Source organism: Plutella xylostella, chromosome 14 (genome assembly GCF_932276165.1).
Source record: "Plutella xylostella chromosome 14, ilPluXylo3.1, whole genome shotgun sequence".
NCBI classification, from domain to species: domain Eukaryota; kingdom Metazoa; phylum Arthropoda; class Insecta; order Lepidoptera; family Plutellidae; genus Plutella; species Plutella xylostella.
In genome coordinates, this window is record NC_063994.1 from 590,169 (window position 1) to 611,864 (window position 21,696).

Below are 21,696 nucleotides of genomic sequence, written 5' to 3' on the forward strand. Positions count from 1 at the left end.
GATGCAACTTTACTGTCCTTACAATCTAGAAATAGCCGGCATTAGAGAAAATATCCCCACATTAATATGTTATAGACTTACATTAAAAGTAATACTTGTTGCAATTTTTCCACCGTCAATGGCGTTATCATAATCAATCTACGTACACAGTACCAGGAAAATGTGATATAATTGTTGATCTTGTGCATAATGTAGTGGTAATTATTAAGTAAGCTGTCGGTCGCCTGGTCACCCCGCTCTAAGACCTACCAAGGCTGTCGAATATTTGTGGCTCTTCCTTATACCTACTTACTTATGTACTTATGTATTTTTGTTCAGACGACCGAATGGCGTAGTGGTTAGTGACCCTGACTACTGAGCCGATGGTCCCGGGTTCGATTCCCGGCTGGGGCAGATATTTGTTTAAACACAGATATTTGTTCTCGGGTCTTGGATGTGCCCGTAAAATGGCAATAGGCCCGCCCCCTATTACATTGGGACTAACATAACACTCTGGCGAAAAGTGGGTGCAGCATTGCACCTCTGCCTACCCCGCAAGGGAGTACATTAGTACAAGGCGTGAGTGCGTGTATGTATTTTTGGTGCCCTTTGCGACATTTAAGCTATTTATTTGACGGGTGCTTTGGGTTGTGTGTGTGGCAGCCTTCATGTGGCAACTATTTCTAAACATTTAGGTACCTATGATCAACTACATTTTCTTCTTCTATCTTCGTAAAAACCATGATACCAAAAGCTACTCCCCGACAATAGGTCATACTTAGTGCTCAAGTAGTGAAGCCTAGGCATTTTTCCCGGCAGCAGTCGCCGCGATGTCGTAAGTGCAAGTAGTTGAGCAACGCGTTACGTCACAACGTGCGTATCCATTGTTGGGGAATGTATCGAGTGCGCTGTTTGTAAACGTGGATTTATAAACAGATAATATACGCAGTTTGATCGACTGTGTTGGTTTCTCGTTAGGTTTGATTTGTAGAAATATTTTATGTGTTTTTGACAGTGACCAAGTGCATGTAAGTTATTTTACTTTGATCAGTTTTAATTTGATGAGATAATAATTTAATTTATTAATTTCATAGTTAATTATTCTAGTCGTCGTCTATCTTTGAATAGTTAAATAATAACTGAGGATAATGTTATAACCGTTTTCTATGTTTTAAGACTTTTACGTTTCATCGGATAGGATTAGGAAACAGTGAGTACTCCGTATGACCTCAGCAGATTATACTAGGGCGCTAAAGGCGTCAGATTTTATTTTAACTATTCATGAAATGACTAACATCTCGAATGTCTAGAATATGATACAATAAAAAAAATATTTTGCACCATGAAGGAAAATATTACAAGAATTACAAGTTATAAATAAGATAAGTACTTAGTACAAAAACGCGGCCTCATTCCTTAAAGTAATCTCTACCAGACAACCTTTATCTAAACGCATCGGTATAGTGGAGCCGCGTCGTCGCCGGCGGCGCGAGTTCTCACACAAATCACGACACTCGCTACTCTGTGTCTCAGCGGTGCAATTATACACTCTGTGTCCGACGAACATTTGCCAATATTTGCCGGTGATGCAGGTACAGTGGCTGACAGGTTTTCTGTAACATAAGGCTTAATAGTAATGTGGAGTAGTTGACTTTGTATACAAATCCAAATTTTAGGGCTGCCTAAACCTTAAATTCTTTTTTAATTCGACTCTATGAGTGTTTTGGACTGACTCATTTTTCACTGGATTATTAGTTTGGCATCGGTATAATTAAATGTGCCTTCAGAATCGATATCATTGTCCCAGTAAAGTAATTTTCTTACTTTAATTATTGTTATTTTTACTTATATACATATAAATACTTATTTAATTAAAATTTATATATATAGGTATGTACCTACAGCTAGTAATAGCTTAGCTGCCAAAGTTACTAACGATAAAAAAACATGATATAACTACATCTTCTCTTTAGGTATCTTCTTACGGAGGGTTAAAATATTTATCATGTTATATACACGCATGAATTATTTAATTACCATCGATTGTTGTGTTCGAACGGCCTCTCAATACCTGAGGGTCGGCAGAAGGGATTGCAATTCGCCTGATGATGGTGCGTCCGGGGCCTTTGACCGACGATCATTAGACAATGGGTAATTACGATGTGATCGGTGGATCCAGGTACCTCACGAGTAGCTCTGTACACAATATATAGTTATTAACATATCGCACTTTTGAACATATCGCACTTTTGATAGTAAGGTTAGGTACTTATGGTGTTACGTAGGCAGCTGAGATTACCTATAAAATCTACCAATGTATAATTGCATAACAAATCCGCTCATGCAGTTTTATTGTCTGTACATTCTCCAAAACTTATTAACTACATATACCTACCTAAATCAAATGGCATGGCATAATATGCCCTTAAATAGATAAGTAGTACCTAGGTACCTTAAGTTTGTATATAATTATTATACTTATACAGGTTGTTGCAAAAAGGGTATACTAAGCCGAAACCTACATGTGCAGCTTGATATATCTAAGCCCGAAAATTAAAACAGAATATAGAAACAGGTTTCGGCTTAGTATACCCTTTTTGTAACACCCTGTATAGATCCATAGTTTAGAAGTGGTCGTATACAACCTTCTCCAAAAATCGAAAGGCACAAGTGATTGTAGTACACCTGCCTAGTAGCCTACTACAATCACAGATGACTTTATCGTCATCGCGATCTCACGATGCTTGATCCAAATTTGGATAGTCTGGCCAGTAACATTTTGAAGGCACCACTTAGTATATAGGCTACATGAACCTACATTCAAAATACATAACTAGGTATAAGAAGCAGGTACCTAACTAGCTGTTAATGTGAAAGACCGGATGTTATGAGAAATGACTTCTAGTGTATCGGTAAATAAATTGTGCAATGATGTCGATTCTGAAAGCAGAAATTCTAATTTTAGAGCTGTCAAAACCTTAAATTCTTTGTTTAAAATTAGACTCTATGAGTGACTTTGTAAATCTCATTTTTCGCTGGCTAAATTTTAAGTTTGACAGCGTTAAAATTAGAATTTCTCGCTTCAGAATAGCTACCAATACGAGTATAAGCGTATGAAAACATTTCAATTAAACATCAGCAAAAAGCCCTCTTGAAGTATTGCCTTCGCACTTTGCCCTCAGTGTTCATCATTCTAAGGTCTTCAGTGGGCAGGTGGTCCAAACCTTATCTATCTATGCCTTTCTTTCTTGAAAATGAACGTATACTATGAAAGAATAATTATCACTGACACTGAACTGTGCCGGCACTGATGCATCACTGATACGTGTGAATGGGACTTTATACTTACGTCGGACTTAGACTACTTAATTTGGGCAGTATTACTACAGTGACAAAAATATAGGATATGATCAACTTCCGTTTCTATTATCACATATAACATGGCTAATATACTGTATTGTTATCCAGAGTCACGACGTAAAGCTTACCAGAATATACCTACGTGTGTACGTTGAACACATTGTGCAAAGAATTCACACAAAGGCTGGCTGGTCATTGTCCCAGAGACTTTGTTTTTCACTTGACATTCAAAGATTCTTTTACGCACACGGTCCGTTCCTAAGACATCCGCTATTTCATCCCACCAGGCGTATGAATAATATGAATGTTATTACACGTAATTTCCTGGCTCCAAAAGTACATTATTACAAATGAATATTGCTATTTGAATAGTTTTTGGTCGATTGGTATTATAATCAAAAATGTTCTCTTGAATGAACTTAGATATTTTTAAAGATAAGTTATACCAATCATAAGTGCTTAGTAATTGTGCACATAAACTGTCAAAATTAAATCTTAATCTGCCAAATAATTGGTAGGTACCAATAATATGAAATATACATTACTGCTTAGGAACAGACCTTAGCTTCAAATTCTCATTTATTTTGTTTTAACGTTTGATTAATTTTATGTCTAACATGAAAGCTTTTGATTTCTCTGAATCGCAGGCCTTAAACCTTCTGGGAGTTAACTCATTTTAGTTTTATTTTGAACCGCACATAATTAAAACTGAGATAAATATTCACGGAGATCCTGGAAGACACAACCAGTTAGATGAAACTTGATAGCTTCACATTCATTAGAATATTTAACGAAAGTTTGGCCAACTCGTATGAAGTTATTTGTAATATTATTTTTTAAACTGAAATGTTTTATCGTCAGCAAATCTTACTGACGGACTTGCCAATTTCGCCATAGTGTGTTAGAGCATAAACAGGGATTATTAGATGACTTTTAACACATCTGTCAAAAATTTAATATGGAGATGACGTATAATTGATGAACCAATCCCTGGTTACGATCTACCGGACTATGTAATGTGTGATGTTATGTATACTTGCAGCCTTTACTTTTATACTGTACTTACCCTCTTTTTTATTATTGCTGTAATATGACGTGTAAATCGTTAAATTTATCAATAAATGATAGAAATTGAAAATATGGTGAAATTGGAGCTTAGGGTTCTTTTATACGCCACGGGATGACATCAGAAGTTCTTTACATTATATCTTTAAAAAACGACTTCGAAAAAAGAATGAGGTTCCGAATTCGTCTGTAAGTAATGTATTATTATTTTCATTTGAATTTTTGGAGGTTTTTTATGTTGTTTTATTTTTACCCATTAACTTTCGCAAAAAGCTTTTTTTATCAATTTTCTAGAAGTATTTATTATTAGTAATAGAATTACAATATTGAAAGTAAACTTTTATACAGAGTAACTTATTAAATATGAAACCTGTATTTATCATTTGCGTTCAACAAAGCCACAGAATAGTAACTACAAAGCGAAGTTCTTTTGTATTGGACGAGAGATCACTGAATCGAATATCATTAAAGATTTCGGACTGGGTTGAGGCAGGTCAGCGTTCGACAGACGCTATTCCTGATTTTACAATAATTTCTACAGTGAACTGAACAAAGATTAACATAAATAATTGATTTCTACAAAGTCAATATGTGGAAAAAACTGAATTTATTGATAGATATTGATTGTTATTATAGTAAAATGGCGACAGCTGATACAGTTTTCTTTTTTAAATAAGGTTTGTCACTGTAAAATTCAGAAGCATTAAATGTTAAGTCCACTTTCCTTTCGGGACCCGACTTATTTTCCACCTTTCGTTGGCTACTGAGCAATTTCAGTGTCATATTTATCACCAAAATAATCCGTTCCAAAGCCGATGGGTTTTACCAACGAGCTGCAGCAGTCTCACGGAACTCTTATTAACTTTAATTAGAGTCCAAAATAACCTGTTTTTTAAAGTGATGTAGTTTTTAACCTTTGACGCGCCTGTTCATGTTGATATATTTTTTGTGATAAAATCTCACACGCACCACGATAATTAGTTATATAATAAAAACAAATTAATTAACCTGTTAAATACCTAAACTAGGAAGTAGGGCATACAAGCAGTGCCCTTCGAGTCCTTCGAACCCGCTGCATTGGCTGTCTGTCACCTTTTTGACACTGACATTATGTAGATTATGTTTTAAATTCCTAATTTATTTTTTTATTTAACTTTGTGATGTTTGAAGCTAGATTGTACCAAATATTAAATCAATTCAAATCTATTGCGGTCTTGCTTTGGCCGTACCTATACTATCAGAGCAAGACAGCGATCCATTTAAATTAATTTAATATTTGGTTCAGGCCAGCCTTAGTATTTAAGATTTTATACCTATATACGATCTAATCCGTGATGTAGGCTAGAGGTGTGCCTATGCTTGCTGTAAACGTGTTTAAATGTTTGATTTAAATTAATGATCGTATATTCTAAAATACGTCAACACTTAAAACAGGTTAACCATTTTTTTGTTTGTCATCTTATTTTTTGCGGAGCGACATTACATAACACCCCCATACTTACCTTTAAAACTTACAGAGGGTTTGATAATTCTGATAGAAACACACAAGCTCCGACGGTTTGTGTCAGACAGAAATTTAAAAATCTTTATTACGATGACGTTGTTTTCCAAGCCTCTTATAAACTACATAGGTGTAGTTCTACGAATGCGGATAGTTTAGTAGGAAACCATTGGCGCTACTTCGTCTACTAAAACAAAAGTGGAAGTGGTGGCCGATCTTGAAAATTTGCACACTGTTCAGTCAAAAACAATGCTACTCGAAACAATTATTTCTCACAGTCACAGCTCTTCATTGAAAATGTCAGTTTGAGGATATATTTTTCTTCCGCAGCTAACTGCAGTACAGTGGAACACATTACACGTTAAGTGCCAATTTCTCCATAGTGGGTTAGAGCATAACCAGGGATTATTGCTTGACTTTTGACACACCTGTCAAGAATTTAATATGGAGATGACGTATAATTGATAAATTTCCCTGTTGCCCGAGCACAGGATTCGAAACCTCCGTTTACGTTGCCTATCGTCAAATGTCACTGTCAAAATGTAAGGCAAATTTGTTAGTTCCAAAAGTGGCATTTGTTTTTTCCATGTAAGGTGGAATTTCACCAAACGCTAAACGTATTTAGTAGCCTGTCATACGTCTGTCAGTTGGTACAAAATGTATTTAAAATTTGATTTAAATACGTTTAGCGTTTGGTAAAAGCGACCCTTCGTGTAGATTCGAAAATAGTATCGAATCCTATGCTCGCGCCTCTGGTTACGATTTCACCGACTATTGTGAAATTGGAGCTAAACTTTGCAGTGCTTTTATTCGTGCATCTTTAAGAAATTTACCATTTACGAGCATGCTAGGAACATCTCGCTGAATGAAAATGGGTGGGGTTCAGAATCCACCTCGTTAGAGTAGCTTATTGAGTGTTATATATATTTTTTTATTATATAATATCATCACTATCACAATTTTTTGGTAGTTTTAACTTCAATTGGTAATTAAACAATATAGTATCGTGTGGCGTGTCCCACTGTACCTATTATTTATTATTTCTCTTCACCTTGCAGCGAGTCTGACCTTCAGACTAGAATCTTCTTTATCTCGGCATTTGATCGTCATAATTATTGTATTTAATGCTATATTGTCAGCACGGTCGTCTGACTACGGGCGGAGTATATCATTTTACTTACAAAAGGATTTGGTGGCTAAAATATCGGGATTTCCTTCGTGGTTCTAAGTAATTGTACCTCATACAGGGTGGATAGATAAGTCGGGCACCAGATGGAAACTTCCTTAAATAAAAAAACCGCTCATCCTTACTAATATTATAAATGCGAATGTAACTGTGTCTGTCTGTCTGTATGTCTGTCTGTCTGTCTGTCTGTCTGTCTGTTACTCTTTCACGCCAAAACTACTGAACGGATTTGAATGAAATTTGGTATACATATGGTCTAGACCCTGGGAAAGAACATAGGCTACTTTTTATCCCGGAATTCCCACGGGAAAACTTATTAAGGCGAAGCGAAGCGCGCGGGAACAGCTATAGTTTAACATAAAGGAGATTTTCCTTAATTTGTTTTAAAGAAACAAAACGGTTGTTTTTTACAATGTTTTATACCCTTGGCACACCCTGGATAGTCAGTGACCACGTAACCAGTGACTGACGGGATAATCTTTTTACCACGGTGACAAATCCTAGTCCAACTGCGTTGTCACCTTGTCACCTTTGCGCTATGAGGAAGACTTGTAATGTGGCTTGGCAGTCTAGACTTGGGACGAGTGACCTATATCTTTCTAGTGCCTAAGCCGGCAGACTAGTTGTTCCGTCGACATAAAGACAGGTACAGGCCCTGTAAAGTTTTATCTGGTTTATACTCAACGTTGAATATTTAAGTCTGGCCTTGTGTAGCTTAAAACGCGTTATGTCAGTTTTTTTCTTCCAATTGAGACGTCATTATTCACTGTGCACCTAAGATTTACCTAACATTGAATAATATCCAAAGGATACGCTTGTACTATAGCTTGGGCTCATAATATTGTGTTGTATTTTTGATCATATTCTAAGAAAAAATATTGAAATGGCACGACATTTTTTTCAGAGAACATTATTATAACATCCATATATTATAAACTATCGCCGGTCAAACCCAATTACAATGTGTGCCCTAATTCTAATAAACCTTTTTGGTGTTGTTTCAGTCGTAAAGTTGAAGAACTAACTAGATCGTTTAAGTAATACGATAAATTCCTAAATAATGAACTAGCCAAGCTAAGTAATTAGATAGCTAGGTAGGGTGACTGAACTTACTTAAATTGAAAGCGAGCTTATGTAAGTAAACCTTGACTGCTATATCTACGCGAGCTCGATTTGGTAAGTTCAAGTTTTGTGCATAAATATCACACGGTAGTTATTATTCATTTGTAACTTATACGACTACCTAAAGCGATATATTCAGTGTACTTATCTCAAGTTAAAAAAAAACATTTTGAAACGCTTTACCCAATAATACCCACTACTAAAGGTCAATAAAAAATAGTTAACTATGGCAAATCCATAAGGTACATATTTTTTAAGTGATTTATCTTTCTACATAACTATAACCCTATAACTGCCGATCGAATATACTTCTATGTATCCCCGTCAGATTAAAACTACGTATATATAGCTTCCTTACCTGTTGTAGTGAGTTTAAACCAGCACTTTAAACTTCTACAATATTTTATTTTATTTTATTGAACAATATGGTACACAAAACAGCAATTAATCGTAACATAAGAAGAGATATTCATATATATAATTAAGAACTAGATTAACTACCTAGGTATGTATACACATCATGAAAACCTTAAGCTAACACAAGTTTATAAGTATACAATAGCATACTTTAAGTATGCCGAATGTTCACAGTTTGTTAATCAGAAACGGCTTGCATTGTTAGCGCGCCTAGTAAAAGCCGAACAGCGGTACTGCGAACGCAGCCTTACCGCCATAAAGTAATTTACTTACGTACGTCTTACTTACGCACGGGCACTTCGCTCACCTTGCAGTCGCAAATGCAGCCTTTTACTTGTTTGGTAAAATACGTCACGTTATTCAGGATAACTTACCAGTGACTAAAGTAAAGAGCGTTACTGTGCAACGCACGCAACGGGTAAAATATGATAAACCATTTTTGTTGTCCCTTATTTTTGTTGTGGTTTTATATTTTCTCTACTTATTTAAATAATGCTTGAAGGAAGGCGACGGAGCCAGTGATAAGTCCTATATTATGTATAGTAGATAGATAGGTAGATAGTAATAATAAATGTATAGGTACTAATAATAATGCTTTCCTGGAGCTAAGATAGCTGCTAACATCATTGAATATCCACCAATGACGTAAGCAAATAATCATAACAACATGGGAAAGCCCCGGATGAGCTAAATAACGCGATGGATGAATTTAGACGCAAAGCCGCTTCGGAATCTCCGATTTGCCCAGAATAAGGTTTCAGTTTCGATGGCAAACCACATGTGATGTGGATCTTGGACTAAGCTTGTGATTTTATTAAGATGTAGAAGTAAGTTACGATACAATTATATTATCAACGAATAAAGTACCTATACCAGGTACCTTATAATCAATTGATGTTCCTTCTTATTCATGATAGTTATTATCAATTCGTGACTTCCACCTCAGTCCAATAATAACAGCCACGCTCGTACGTGATAATTCCTTCTTCAATAAATCTGTTTTCCTCACTTGACGTTGTTTTGGTAAGATTGCGATTTGTTTATTTATTTGAATTTGCACAGGTATTTCCCATGTACTTAATAGGTATTATTATTATTGAGATATTATTATAACAATTAAGAAGACACTTTTTATTTATATTTTATTAAAGTAGGAACGTCGACGCATACATCACAGTGAACATTCAAGACCCGAGAACCCATTTGTGTTTAATATTTTAATCATTTTCTGTGGTAGATATATTTGTGTTTAAACCAATATCTGCTAAGGCCGGGGATCGAACCCTGGGACCATTAGCGTAGAAGGCAAGGTCTCTAACCACTAAACCATCCAGTGGTTTTATATCCCACGGAAACACTACTAGACCAATTTTCTGCTGCCGTCAAAGGGCCGGTCTGCCGGCTTTTGCGCACATCACATACGCGTAGCATAACTAATACGTCACAAATCACGTTATTACATACTTGGGCCATTACACAAATTGGAGCACGGGGGTCACTCTTTAAATCGACGAACGAAAGAACAAAAATTAAAAACTTAAAGGTAAAAAAGATAAACGTGAGATCGCTAACGCCTTATTGACAGATAAAAAATAGGCGATCCCTTTACGTTACGCTTATATGTGCTGAGACCCTGATAATACAAGCTTCGGAAAAACAAAACTGTAACTCTAGCCACGACTCTTACTACTTAGAGGACGTAAATGCATCGCTGTGATAAATAGTTGGCTCTGCTTATATTATTATAATAATTATTATTAAGCTTATAAGTATTGTATACTAACTAGTTTTAAGTCTTTTTTTGAAAAGATGGCTCAGGAGTTTCTTGCCTCCGTTCTTCTCCTAAGACAGAAAGAGCCCCCCTTATCCGAACGGAGAGTAGTTTGTAAAAAATGACGTTCATCAGAAAACTTTACATTTGTACGATGAATAAAAAAAATTGACTTTGACTTTGATTGACTCTATCTCGTTGTATTAAGCATGCAGATCGCTTGACAGTTCTCGTTCGTTTGTTGAATTAGAGAGTGACCCCTTGATACGTCACAAATCACGTTATTACAAACTTGGTCCATTACTCAAATTGGAGCAACCGATGGACGCGCATTGTGCGCCGGCCTTGTGCCATTCATTAGGTAACGTTTATTGTACGCGCTGCTTTACATATTACGCCAAATTACCGTGGGTTACTGGCCCTTAGGGTGAGGCCACACGAGCGTAATTTTGAGAGTTGTGCGCGGCAGAAAAGTGTGCGCGGGGACGGGAGCGAGTAACTTCCCCGCCTCACAAAATTACGCTCGTGTGGCCTCACCTTAGTCCAGCTTGCAGTCGTTATGTCACAGTGTGTGAATTTACAATAGCAAGCAATGAAATAGTTCCACTGACAATAGCGCCAATTTACTCCCAAACGGAAAAGGCTGGACAAACAATTACGCTGTCTGCAATATTGAAGTGAGTAAGTACATTTATCAGCGCCTCGAAATATTAGTAACTAAAATAAATATTGTGTTTGAACTACAAATTAATATTTTTTTTAAATTTGTTTTATTATTGGTCGTGAGTGAAATTAGTAAACGTATGAATGCAAAAGCGTGATAGTGAAACGACTGTTGAAGATTCCTGTAGAATAAAGTTCCGGAGATTATAATTATGAACATACAAACACACTTTAAATTTTATAACTAATTAGTAAGATTTTAAAATATATTAATGATTTTTTCACACGTACCTATTGTTATTTCTTATATGTATTTTAATGTAAACCGGATGCCGCCTACAGTTTACAAAACAATGAGACATATTGATTGTTTGTTTAAAATATAATAATAAAAACTATTATTCCTTATTCCAACTAATTACCTACTTCCTATTATCATCACAACCTATCACGTCCCCACTGCTGGGGCACGGGTCTCCTTCCAGGGAAGGGTTTCAGGCCTAGTCCTCCACGCGAGCCCAGTGCGGGTGGGTACTTCTATAATTAAATCGTAGGTAGTACTTAAATATATATTTTTTTTGTTGTTAATATTTCAAGCAGGTTAATAGTGCATTTCTCAAATAATTTCTATAAAAGTAAATAATTATAGTGATAATTTTATAGTTTTAGTAATTCAAAACATTATCTAACTGTAGGGGAATGTGCTTCGTGGTCAGTGAGTATGATGTGTCTAAGTACTGTTAAAAGTAACATGAAAATTTCGCTCACCTAAAATATATAAGTTCCAACAGTATTACATAATTAAGGTCACGTTTATTATGAAGATCAGCCAAAAAAAAAACAGTAGGTAACTTCTTGTGAATCATTTGTGAGTTGTGATAAGAGAATTATTATTATACTCAAGTATTTTTTGTTAAAACTTAGACAAGTTAATTTTGTCAGATCAAGTTTCTCAACTTCTTGATTTTTTATCAAACTTAGCTTGTACCTAGTAGCTGACATTGAAAAAGATGCTTAATTATTATAAACTTTTATTGCACAAACGTAATGTGTCCAAGGCTTTTTGTTGGCAAATTTAGACCCGAAGCCACCTGGTACAGGCTGCCTCGCAGATATCTGACCACATCCCCTAAGCAATGCAATTTAAACATCCTTCTTCTTCTTAGCTTGTTGATGACTTACACTTGAGTTTGACTAGGTTTTGTCACCGCGGTGAAAAGATTGACAGTTAAATCTAAGTAGAAGAGCTAGCACGGGGCGCATTTAAGACGTGACATAAGTTTTGCATCGCGCTCACTCACATCGACGGAAACTTTTGTCACGTCTTAATTGCGCCCCGTGTTAGCCCTCTAAGTATGTATAAACTCGTTTTAGGTCAGTACCAGCCTACCAAGCTTGATTGCGTGAAAGAAAATATGAGAGAGTGTGGAGTGAATGAGGATATGACAGAGGATAGGGTAAAATGGCGTGACATGACGAACAAAGCCAACCCTAAATAAGGATAAGGCAAGGAAGAAAAAGAAGAAATCTACTTCAAGGGGGTCAGATATCTGCGCAGCAGTCTGTACTAATGCCTGCCTTGAGAGCTCGCATCGAAGATAAATCCGTCCACCGCGGACGTGTCGCAACAACGTGTCCAGCGCCTCGACCTGGATTTAAGCTGATTTAAATAATTTTCGCTAATCTCGTTTTTGATTTAAAATGTCATAATTACGGCGACGTTTTTTGACCAATTCATACATACCTATACCTACTCACGACTCAAATCCCCGATGGGGTAGCGCTCGCAAGCGAGACACCCGCAGTATATTTGTACTCACGTGATAGGTAGCGAGCCGTATCTCCGTTTTGACCAATTCAGCAGGTGCATATTACTAAGCATTTACAGCCAATAGTCAATAGTCATGTTTCATCAAAAATGATTCATAAAACTACATAGAATAAACCGCACCCCCTCTGTTTTGCTTCCAGTTTAAAAATGGAATACTCTCGAAACAAAAGACAAAACAACTTAATAACACACGATGACACGAGACTACCATCCACGGAGTTTCCATCTCATGGAGGACCTTGACGGGAATAGCTGATAATCACTGGGTCAACTCTAATAGCGTCGAATCATTCGGCCCGCTCGTCCGTCAGTATATTTTGTCATTTCCTGTCGCCGCCCGTGCCATGATCTGCAGGTTTCGATCTCGTGTTTTATGTGACTTCGGGTAAATAGAGAGTTTAAATAAATTAATGTGTGACAATTATTTTAGCATGTCTAGATTTGTCACCGTAGTTAAAGGATTAGCGAATCAGAAGGGCTAGTACGGAGCGCATTTAGACGTGACAAGAGTTTTGCATCGCGCTCACTGACTTCGCGCAGCCTCCAGAGCGAGCGCGACGGAGAACTTTTGTCACGTCTTAATAGCGTCCCGTGCATCGATCGCTGACTGTCCCGGGTGCGCCGGACTTAATAATATCTTACAGTTGATCATACAGGTGATATACGGCTCTTTTCGTGAACCCCAACACATCATCAGATGATGTGTCGTCGGCCATCACTAGCCGCCATTATCAACCAATATATGTATAGTGACGGCGACAGATCGTCTCGTCTGCTACAACCACAGGTCGCCTGTGGCCAAATGCCACCTTTAAGCCCGACACGCGTTAGTCTTCATAATAATATTATGAATTATGACAACGATGCTCTGTCTGACGTTAAAGAACGACAGTTAAACGTGACAAACGGATATAATGATCGCACTCAAGCGAGTGACGAGCAAATTGTACGTGCCATCGCTAATTGCAACCTTAGCTCGGGAGGGTTACTCTAGGTTGGCAAAAAACGAACCAACACGAACAGGCAAACGCAGCGTAAGACGCCCTCCTGCCCGCTGGACTGACGACCTTAGGCGGGTGGCGGGTAGTGGTTGGATGAGGAAGGCCGAGGACCGAGTGTTGTGGCGCTCCTTGGGAGAGGCCTATGTCCAGCAGTGGATGATTGATTGGCTTATTGGCTGATGACGATGATGATAATGATAAACCAACGAAGTCTGTTATGCAGTCGGTACGTTTCCTACAGGGATATAGAGTCGCGGTCGCGCTCCAACACTTAGTTTCTTGTTAGCTAGAGTGGCCTCACAGTAATAATAATAATATAATAATAATAATATGTGGGGACATCTTACACACGGCCATCCGACCCCAAGCTAGGCAGAACCTGTGTTATGGGTGTCGGACAGCTGATATATCTACACAAATACATAGATAGATAGATACTAAATATAAATATCAACACCCAAGACCCGAGTACAAATATCTGTCTTTAAACAAATATCTGCCCCAGCCGGGAATCGAACCCGGGACCTTCGGCTCAGTAGTCAGGTCACTAACCACTACGCCATTCGGTCGTCTGACGGTGACGACTAGCTGTTTAGTCGGTGGCTGAACGTGTGATTAATCAAAAGGGACATATTTCATACACACACATAGTCCGTAAACAATATATTTTAGGACATAGACCAAGGATGCCTTATTGTTAGCTCAAATAAAAGAAGAAATATCCAAATCATTGTTGAATAGATCTTACTAGTTACACTGTTTTAAAATTATTATATATTTATTTATTCATTTTAAATGTCAGAACTTACATTTTCTAAGAGCCCGTTGAACTCTTTTGTACTAGACAAAGAATAATGGCTTTAAATAGATCGTTATCAAATTCTACACACATCGCTATTAACAAACCATTCATAATAACACTTTCTATTTGCTATGAACAATAGCATTAAGATGTCTGCTCACGCACTAACAAGGTGCGATCCATGGGTAGAATACTTAGTTGGATAGATGCGTAGATTTGAATTGTAAGTTAAATAAATAAGGTTAGATTCGTTATCAGAACCAAAATTTATACTTTGATGTCTCTTAACTTGACTATTGTTGCCGCTACAAAAATATAAGTAAAAATCTCGGCTGGGATCGAACCTGGCACTCAGCACAAAAGTTGAAGCTACTGCTGACCTCTACAAGTAGTAGGTAACTATTTATTAATCGGTCCCTCTACGGTTTATAGGTACCATCCGGTTTGGCTAAAAATATTATTTTTTTTTGTTATTACTTGTTAATTGTCGTATTAATGATTTTAACATGTCCCTGTGAATTAATATTATTGTGGTTGTAGGTAACTAAACAAATCTTTGAAACACAACTTATACCAGGAAATTTAGCGATTGTAAAATAAATAGGAGTTAGGTATTTGTTTATTTTTACATAGCGGGCTGGCAGAAGTGCATTGCACTCTTTTTTTCCAGAGTATTAAATCAGTTTAGAATGTGATACGGGTTCGTCATACGGGTAAATAGCATTCTACTTACTACCTATATACTGTACACATAACTACAGTCTATTTTTACATATGTATCTACTTCGTATTATTTAGTAGGCTTTGCCCACATAATTTTTGATGTTTTTGCATACATTGTTGTTGTATTCCATGATTAACCCGTCATATACTTAGTGCGACGAGTACATTCACCAATATTTGGTCCTCTTCTTCTAGTGCCTCTCCACTACTGGAGGTTGGCGGTCAGCTCTGCATACTCCTCTCTATTTTGTCTACCTTCCTAAACTTTTGTGACTACGGGGTCGCGATATCGCGGCGATAAACAATTGATTTGTATTGTGTCTGATTTCACGGTATTAAACCGGTTAATAACACTAGGCCCAGGCTATACCATTACCTAGGTAAAACACAAAATTGCCGACACTTACATACTTCCTACTCGTATACCTGGGTAATTTTTCAATGAAAACATCTTCAAAGATGGCGTCAGTCACGACGTAGGAAGCGGTTGGTGCTCAAAGTGCAGTTTGAATACAAACGCGGTGTTATGGGCCTTTAATTTGATTAATATTACTATCCCGTAGTTCTCAGAGGATATGTTACGAGGCCTTATTTAGATTTGAAGTTCCGTTGCATATTGCATACGCATTTCCTACTATTAAGTAAAAGTAATATTATAAACAGCAAAATTTATAAGTATGGATGGATGTGTGGTATTTGCACACGCTTCACGGGAAAACGAATGGAGAACTTTTCATGAAACTTGGTATGTAGCAAGCAGACACCCTGTGTGAATATAATATAGGCTACTTTTATCCCTTGGCTGTTAACGAAGACTACGCCCAAAATAGTCTTTATTTTCACCATGAAGGAAACTTTCGTACATACTAGGTTCGCTAGGTTCTAAAATACGTGGCATGGGTGTGATGATCATTTTTGTATTTTTGTAAAAATAACGGTATTGATGCCAGACAGACACATTGCCTTTCAAGAGTAAGGGTACTGACAACCTTTGGATGGTGTTGTATAATATCTGTATACTTATCCTCAGACATGCTGAGTGGGGGCTGCGATGGCGGCCGACGATTGCCGCCAGCTGCGCCTGCTGCTGTGGAAGGACTACCTCATACGGAAACGGAAACTGGTGAGGCATCATCATCATCGTCACAACCCACCACGACCCAACTGCTGCAAGGGTTGTAGGCCTTAGTCCACCACGAGGGCCTAGTGCGGGTTGGTGGACGAGGCATCATGAATATAATAATTTCCTTTTTTAGCCTATTTATTTATTATTTTTTTTACCATACCATACCTCTCGTCACTTCAAATAGTTAGCCTATTTGAAGTGACGAGAGGGAATAGGTATCTTCCCATTTATATCCTCTTGCAGTTTGGTATAGTCAGGTACTTTCTTTAAACGGTAAGCTACTTATCTTTACGATCATCATAAGAAAATTAAGTCTTAACAGACTCAACTTTATAGACGCACGGATGATACTCGTATATAGTTAAGTTAATCGTTCGTGTTTATTTGTTAAGGTGTGTATTTTTTACTTTTAAACCCTCTAATAAAAAGATGGCAATAAAAAATCGGGACAAAGAGGTCGTTGCCCAGCAATCAAGGCTTTTGGCAACGCAAAATGGAGCGGAATAGGAGAATTTTGATTTTAATTTTATATTGACGGCCAAACAGTATTGCATGTATTTTATAGTTTTGTTATGTATAGTATATAGCATGTATTGTATAGTTTTGATATGTAGGTATTGTATAGTATATCATGAATTAATATTATCTGTATAAGAACTAACCAATAAAATTAAGATAGTTTTAAGAACACTGTCAAACATTAACACCAGGCAAAACAACAGCGATGACAAAAGGAGTGTGTGGCCACTGACAGGCGTCTGTGAAGTTCTCTGAAGACAGCTGACACTGGCCCTACCCTTCAAATGTTTATTGCCATTATAATTGTAAGTGTGACTGTGTGAAACAAAGAAAAAAAAAGAAAAAAAAAAAAAAACAAGAAATGCACAACTGGGGGTTTTTAGTCGGTTAAAGGCCGACACTACCTGGGTCCCCTTCCCAGGTGTCTGTGTAGATTTTCCTCCAGGAGTGCAAAAAAAATATATATTATTAATAATATATAGGTATATATATATATAAAAGATAAAGTATATATATTATAAGCTTCCACATTGAGTAGTGAGTAGTTAAAAGATGAAGATAAAAAACAACCAAACTCTCACAATATATTGATCTCTCAAAAAGGCACGGACATAAAGTCTGTGGAGTGATAGTAAAATCTTTATAAAAAAAAAAACCCTCTAATAAATCTGAAATTTGTTCTTCTACAGATCACGCTCGGCGGCGTCGTGTGGGCCACATTAGTAGTTTTAAGTTTGTACATTGTTAGAGCCAACATCGACAATCAAGACTTTCCGACATGTAAGTATCCTTCATATACTTTTTAATCTTCTGTTAATAGTAGGTATCCACTCAAGAACTTTTAGAACAGTATTGATACAGCTTGCAACTTTTGACAGCAATTTCGATAACCTTCGTTGGCTAACGGATGTTTCTTCCGATTCTACAAAACGAGTGTGCTTTCTACACGGTTGAAGTAAATCATCACTGAATTTATTTACTTCTCCAGCTACAGTAGAATTCCCCAAGGCTACTACAATATATTACAGTCCTCTTCTCATTCTGGTCACTCGAGCCGGACATGAAATCACCTATAGATCTACATTCTAGATAACCGTATATTTCCCTCCCCAGGCCAGTTCCCGGCGCGCGCGCTGCCCAGCGCCGGCATGCTGACGTTCCTGCAGTCCTTCATCTGCAGCGTCGGCAACCAGTGTTCACCCATGGAGGAGTACCAGGAGATACCGCTCTATGAGAACTCCAGGTGAGTTTATACTTTTGTACCACCTATCACCGGTTTCCTACAGTGCGCGATATAGCACAGACGTGGACCAGCTTAAATGACGCTCTGTGGTAGCACAGAAACTGAATCTGCGTCACTGACCGTCCATGGTCATCCGCTATGCGTGGGGATCGTAAGACGGGACCAGCCAAACGTATGACGTTATATAGGAAGTCACTAGGCAGACACAAATTCCCATATATTTTAGTGGCTGCCGCAACCTGGTTGCGTAGCCAGGCTGCCTAGTGCGCGGGGGGCCTTACACACGGCCTTATGACCCTAAACTTGGCTGAGCTAGCTGCTGGTATGCTGACGTTCCTGCAGTTCTTCATCTGCAGCGTCGGCACCCAGTGTTCACCCATGGAGGAGTACCAGGAGATACCGCTCTATGAGAACTCCAGGTCAGTCAGGGTTACATAAGGTGTTTTTATCGCCTAAGTATTACGGGATGGGTACTCTTTGTGGGAACAATCATCATCACACACGGCTATCCAACCCAAACTGCTACTACCTATATGCAGACAGCTGTAATATAGGTCTCGGACATCCGATTTCCGACACCAATACAAATACATATATAGATACTAACCACCGCAGTCCCGAGCAAACTAGATGTTGGATAAGGGAGAAACGCCAAAGACAGATGGTGTGATCTATATTAAAAAATTAAGAGTTACATAAGGTTACATAGCCCAAAAACGAATGAGCCTACTTTATAGGGGTTTTCATTATGGGACAGGTCATCAAAATTAACCACCACCTCCTCTTCCAGACTGACCCAGCTCCAGCGCCATTTCTCCCCTCTGCTCCGGAACTCCTCCATCCTGGCCACCGCGGCCGCCGTGCCCGACGCGCTGCGCCTGCTGGGGACGGTCACCGTGGCCATAGACGAGCCCCGGTTCTTGGATATTGTCCGTGAGTTAACCCCTTGTTCCTACTCATCCTTTGTAATTCTAATATCCTATATACATTTTATTATAAATGCGAAAGTAACTGTGTCTATCTGTTATTTCTCTTTCACGGCAAAACTACTAAATGGTTTTGAATGAAATTTGGTATACAAATAGTCTAGAGCCTGGAAAAGAGCATAGGCTACTTTTTATCTTGGAATTCCCACGGGAAAACTTTTAAAGGCAAATGCTAAGCTCGCGGGAACAGCTAGTGTCATATACGTAGCTCTACAATGTATGAGACTGTTAGGTATTGGAAACCCCGTCCCCGTCCCCCGCTCCGGAACTCCTCCGTCCTGGCTACCGCGGCCGCCGGGCCCGACGCGCTGCGCCTGCTGGGGACGGTGACTGTGGCTATTGACGAGCCCCGGTTCTTGGATTTTGTCCGTGAGTTAGCTGATGATGAACCGCTTGTTCCTAGGCATCCCTCGTTATACTAATCCATTGCGATATATGTGAAAGTAACTGTGTCTGTCTGTTACTCTTTCACGCCAAAACTACTGAACAAATTTGAATTAAATTTGGTATACAGAGAGTCTAGCCTGGGAAAATATATAGGAGGCTACTTTTTATCCCGGAATTCCCACAGGAAAACTTTTTAGGCGAATGCTAAGCTCGCGGGAACAGCTAGTGTCATATACGTAGCTCTATACAATGTATGAGATAGGAATTGGAAACTCCCCCCTACCCCCTCTCCTCCGGAACTCCTCCATCCTGGCCACCGCGGCCGCCGTGCCCGACGCGCTGCACCTGCTGGGGACGGTCACCGTGGCCATAGACGAGCCCCGGTTCTTGGATATTGTCCGTGAGTGAACCCCTTGTTCCTAGTCACGTCATACACGTAGCGCACAATGATAGACGCACAGAGAATAGGTATTTAAAATATGCGTCCATAAAGAGGAGTCAAGAGGATGGAAGTAATTTGCTAGAGAGAGATGGTGAGGATAGGATACGTTTAAAAACCGTCACCGTCATCTTTTTTTATTACTTATCTACACTCGCGAGCAACCAAATCGACTCAAGCCTTCACGGCGCACATATACATTGATTTTCCTAAAACGATAAATGGTAAATATAAAAGTGATATGTCATTCGAAAGCTGAAGAATTAGGCTTTCAATTAAGATCAATACCATAAAAAAAAACTAAGCGCAGATTTAATGACGCATTTTAATTGCCCGTCAGTGTTAATTACCTCATTAGGAATCCACGCCTTGCGCTACCTGATCCCGCTATAAAACCTTTCCACATCCGGTGTACCTTATCAGTCGCTTGTTGCAAGTTGACCGGTACACATCTCGTTGCATTGTATTCCTTGTTTTCGCAAACCCATGGATACCACACCAGAAGAAGCTGCTCAAGTTGTTGCCTTGCTGCAACAAGGGTTAAGTCAGCGAGCAGTCGCTGCCCAGCTCCACTTGAGCCAGTCTGCTGTATCCCGAGTATACAGACGGTTCCAAGAGACTGGTGCCTTCAATCGAAGACCAAGAACGGGCCGCCACCGCTGCACTTCAGAGAGAGACGACCGCTTCATTGTCTCAACCTCGCTGCGCAATCGACACCTTACGGGCGTTGATGTGCAGCAAGAACTGAGACGTGTACGACAAGTGGCTGTCAGCGAGTGGACAGTGAGAAGACGCTTGAAGGAAGCCAACTTGACACCAAAAAGACCTGCATCAGGCCCCAAATTGACTGCAGGCCACCGACAAGCGCGTCTTCAGTTTGCTCGAGAGCATCTCGATTGGAGCATTGCGCAATGGCGGTCGGTCCTGTTTACTGATGAGTGCAGAGTGTGTCTGCATGGCAGTGACAGGAGAGGCCGGGTCTACCGGCGTCCGGGGGAACGATTTGCCCAATGTTGTTTCGCTGAAACAGTAGCATATGGCGGCGGTTCCTGCATGATGTGGGCTGGTATTTCTCTAGAGGGAAAAACCGCACTTGTTTTCGTGCCTGGAGGCGGCCGAGGAGGCGGGTTAACAGCTGATCGGTACATCACCGACATTCTACTCGGTCATGTTGTGCCCTATGCAGAATTTGTCGGTGAAGACTTCGTGCTAATGCACGACAATGCCCGCTGCCACACGGCACGAGTCAGTCGGCAGTTTCTGAGAGAGAAGGAATTGCGCACGATGGACTGGCCTGCGCTCAGTCCTGACCTGAATCCCATCGAACACTTATGGGACGAGCTCAAAAGAAGAGTTCGGGCCAGGAATCCAGTCCCTGCAAGCGTGGACGAGCTGAAGACAGCTTTATTAGAGGAGTGGGACGGCATTCCTCAGGAAACTGTCAAAAAGTTGATAAGGTCTATGAGAAACAGGCTGCAGGCTGTAATTAGGGCAAGAGGGGGCAATACAAAGTATTGATTTAAATAAATAAATTTTTATCTTAACATTTTTTGTTTAATTTGTATAATACGATAC

General features: G+C 39.0%; 1 protein-coding gene across 1 annotated transcript in view; it reads left to right on the forward strand.

The window, feature by feature from the left end:
• The window catches only part of LOC105393393, a 92,372-nt gene that overhangs the window by 4,934 nt on the left and 65,742 nt on the right, over nt 1–21,696 (forward strand). The window contains exons 2-6 of the mRNA XM_048625518.1: nt 16,452–16,544; nt 17,756–17,846; nt 18,180–18,309; nt 19,100–19,242; nt 19,945–20,078. Of these exons, the coding sequence (XP_048481475.1) occupies nt 16,473–16,544; nt 17,756–17,846; nt 18,180–18,309; nt 19,100–19,242; nt 19,945–20,078 (570 nt within the window). The 5' untranslated portion in view covers nt 16,452–16,472. The remainder of the gene's footprint in view (nt 1–16,451; nt 16,545–17,755; nt 17,847–18,179; nt 18,310–19,099; nt 19,243–19,944; nt 20,079–21,696) is intronic.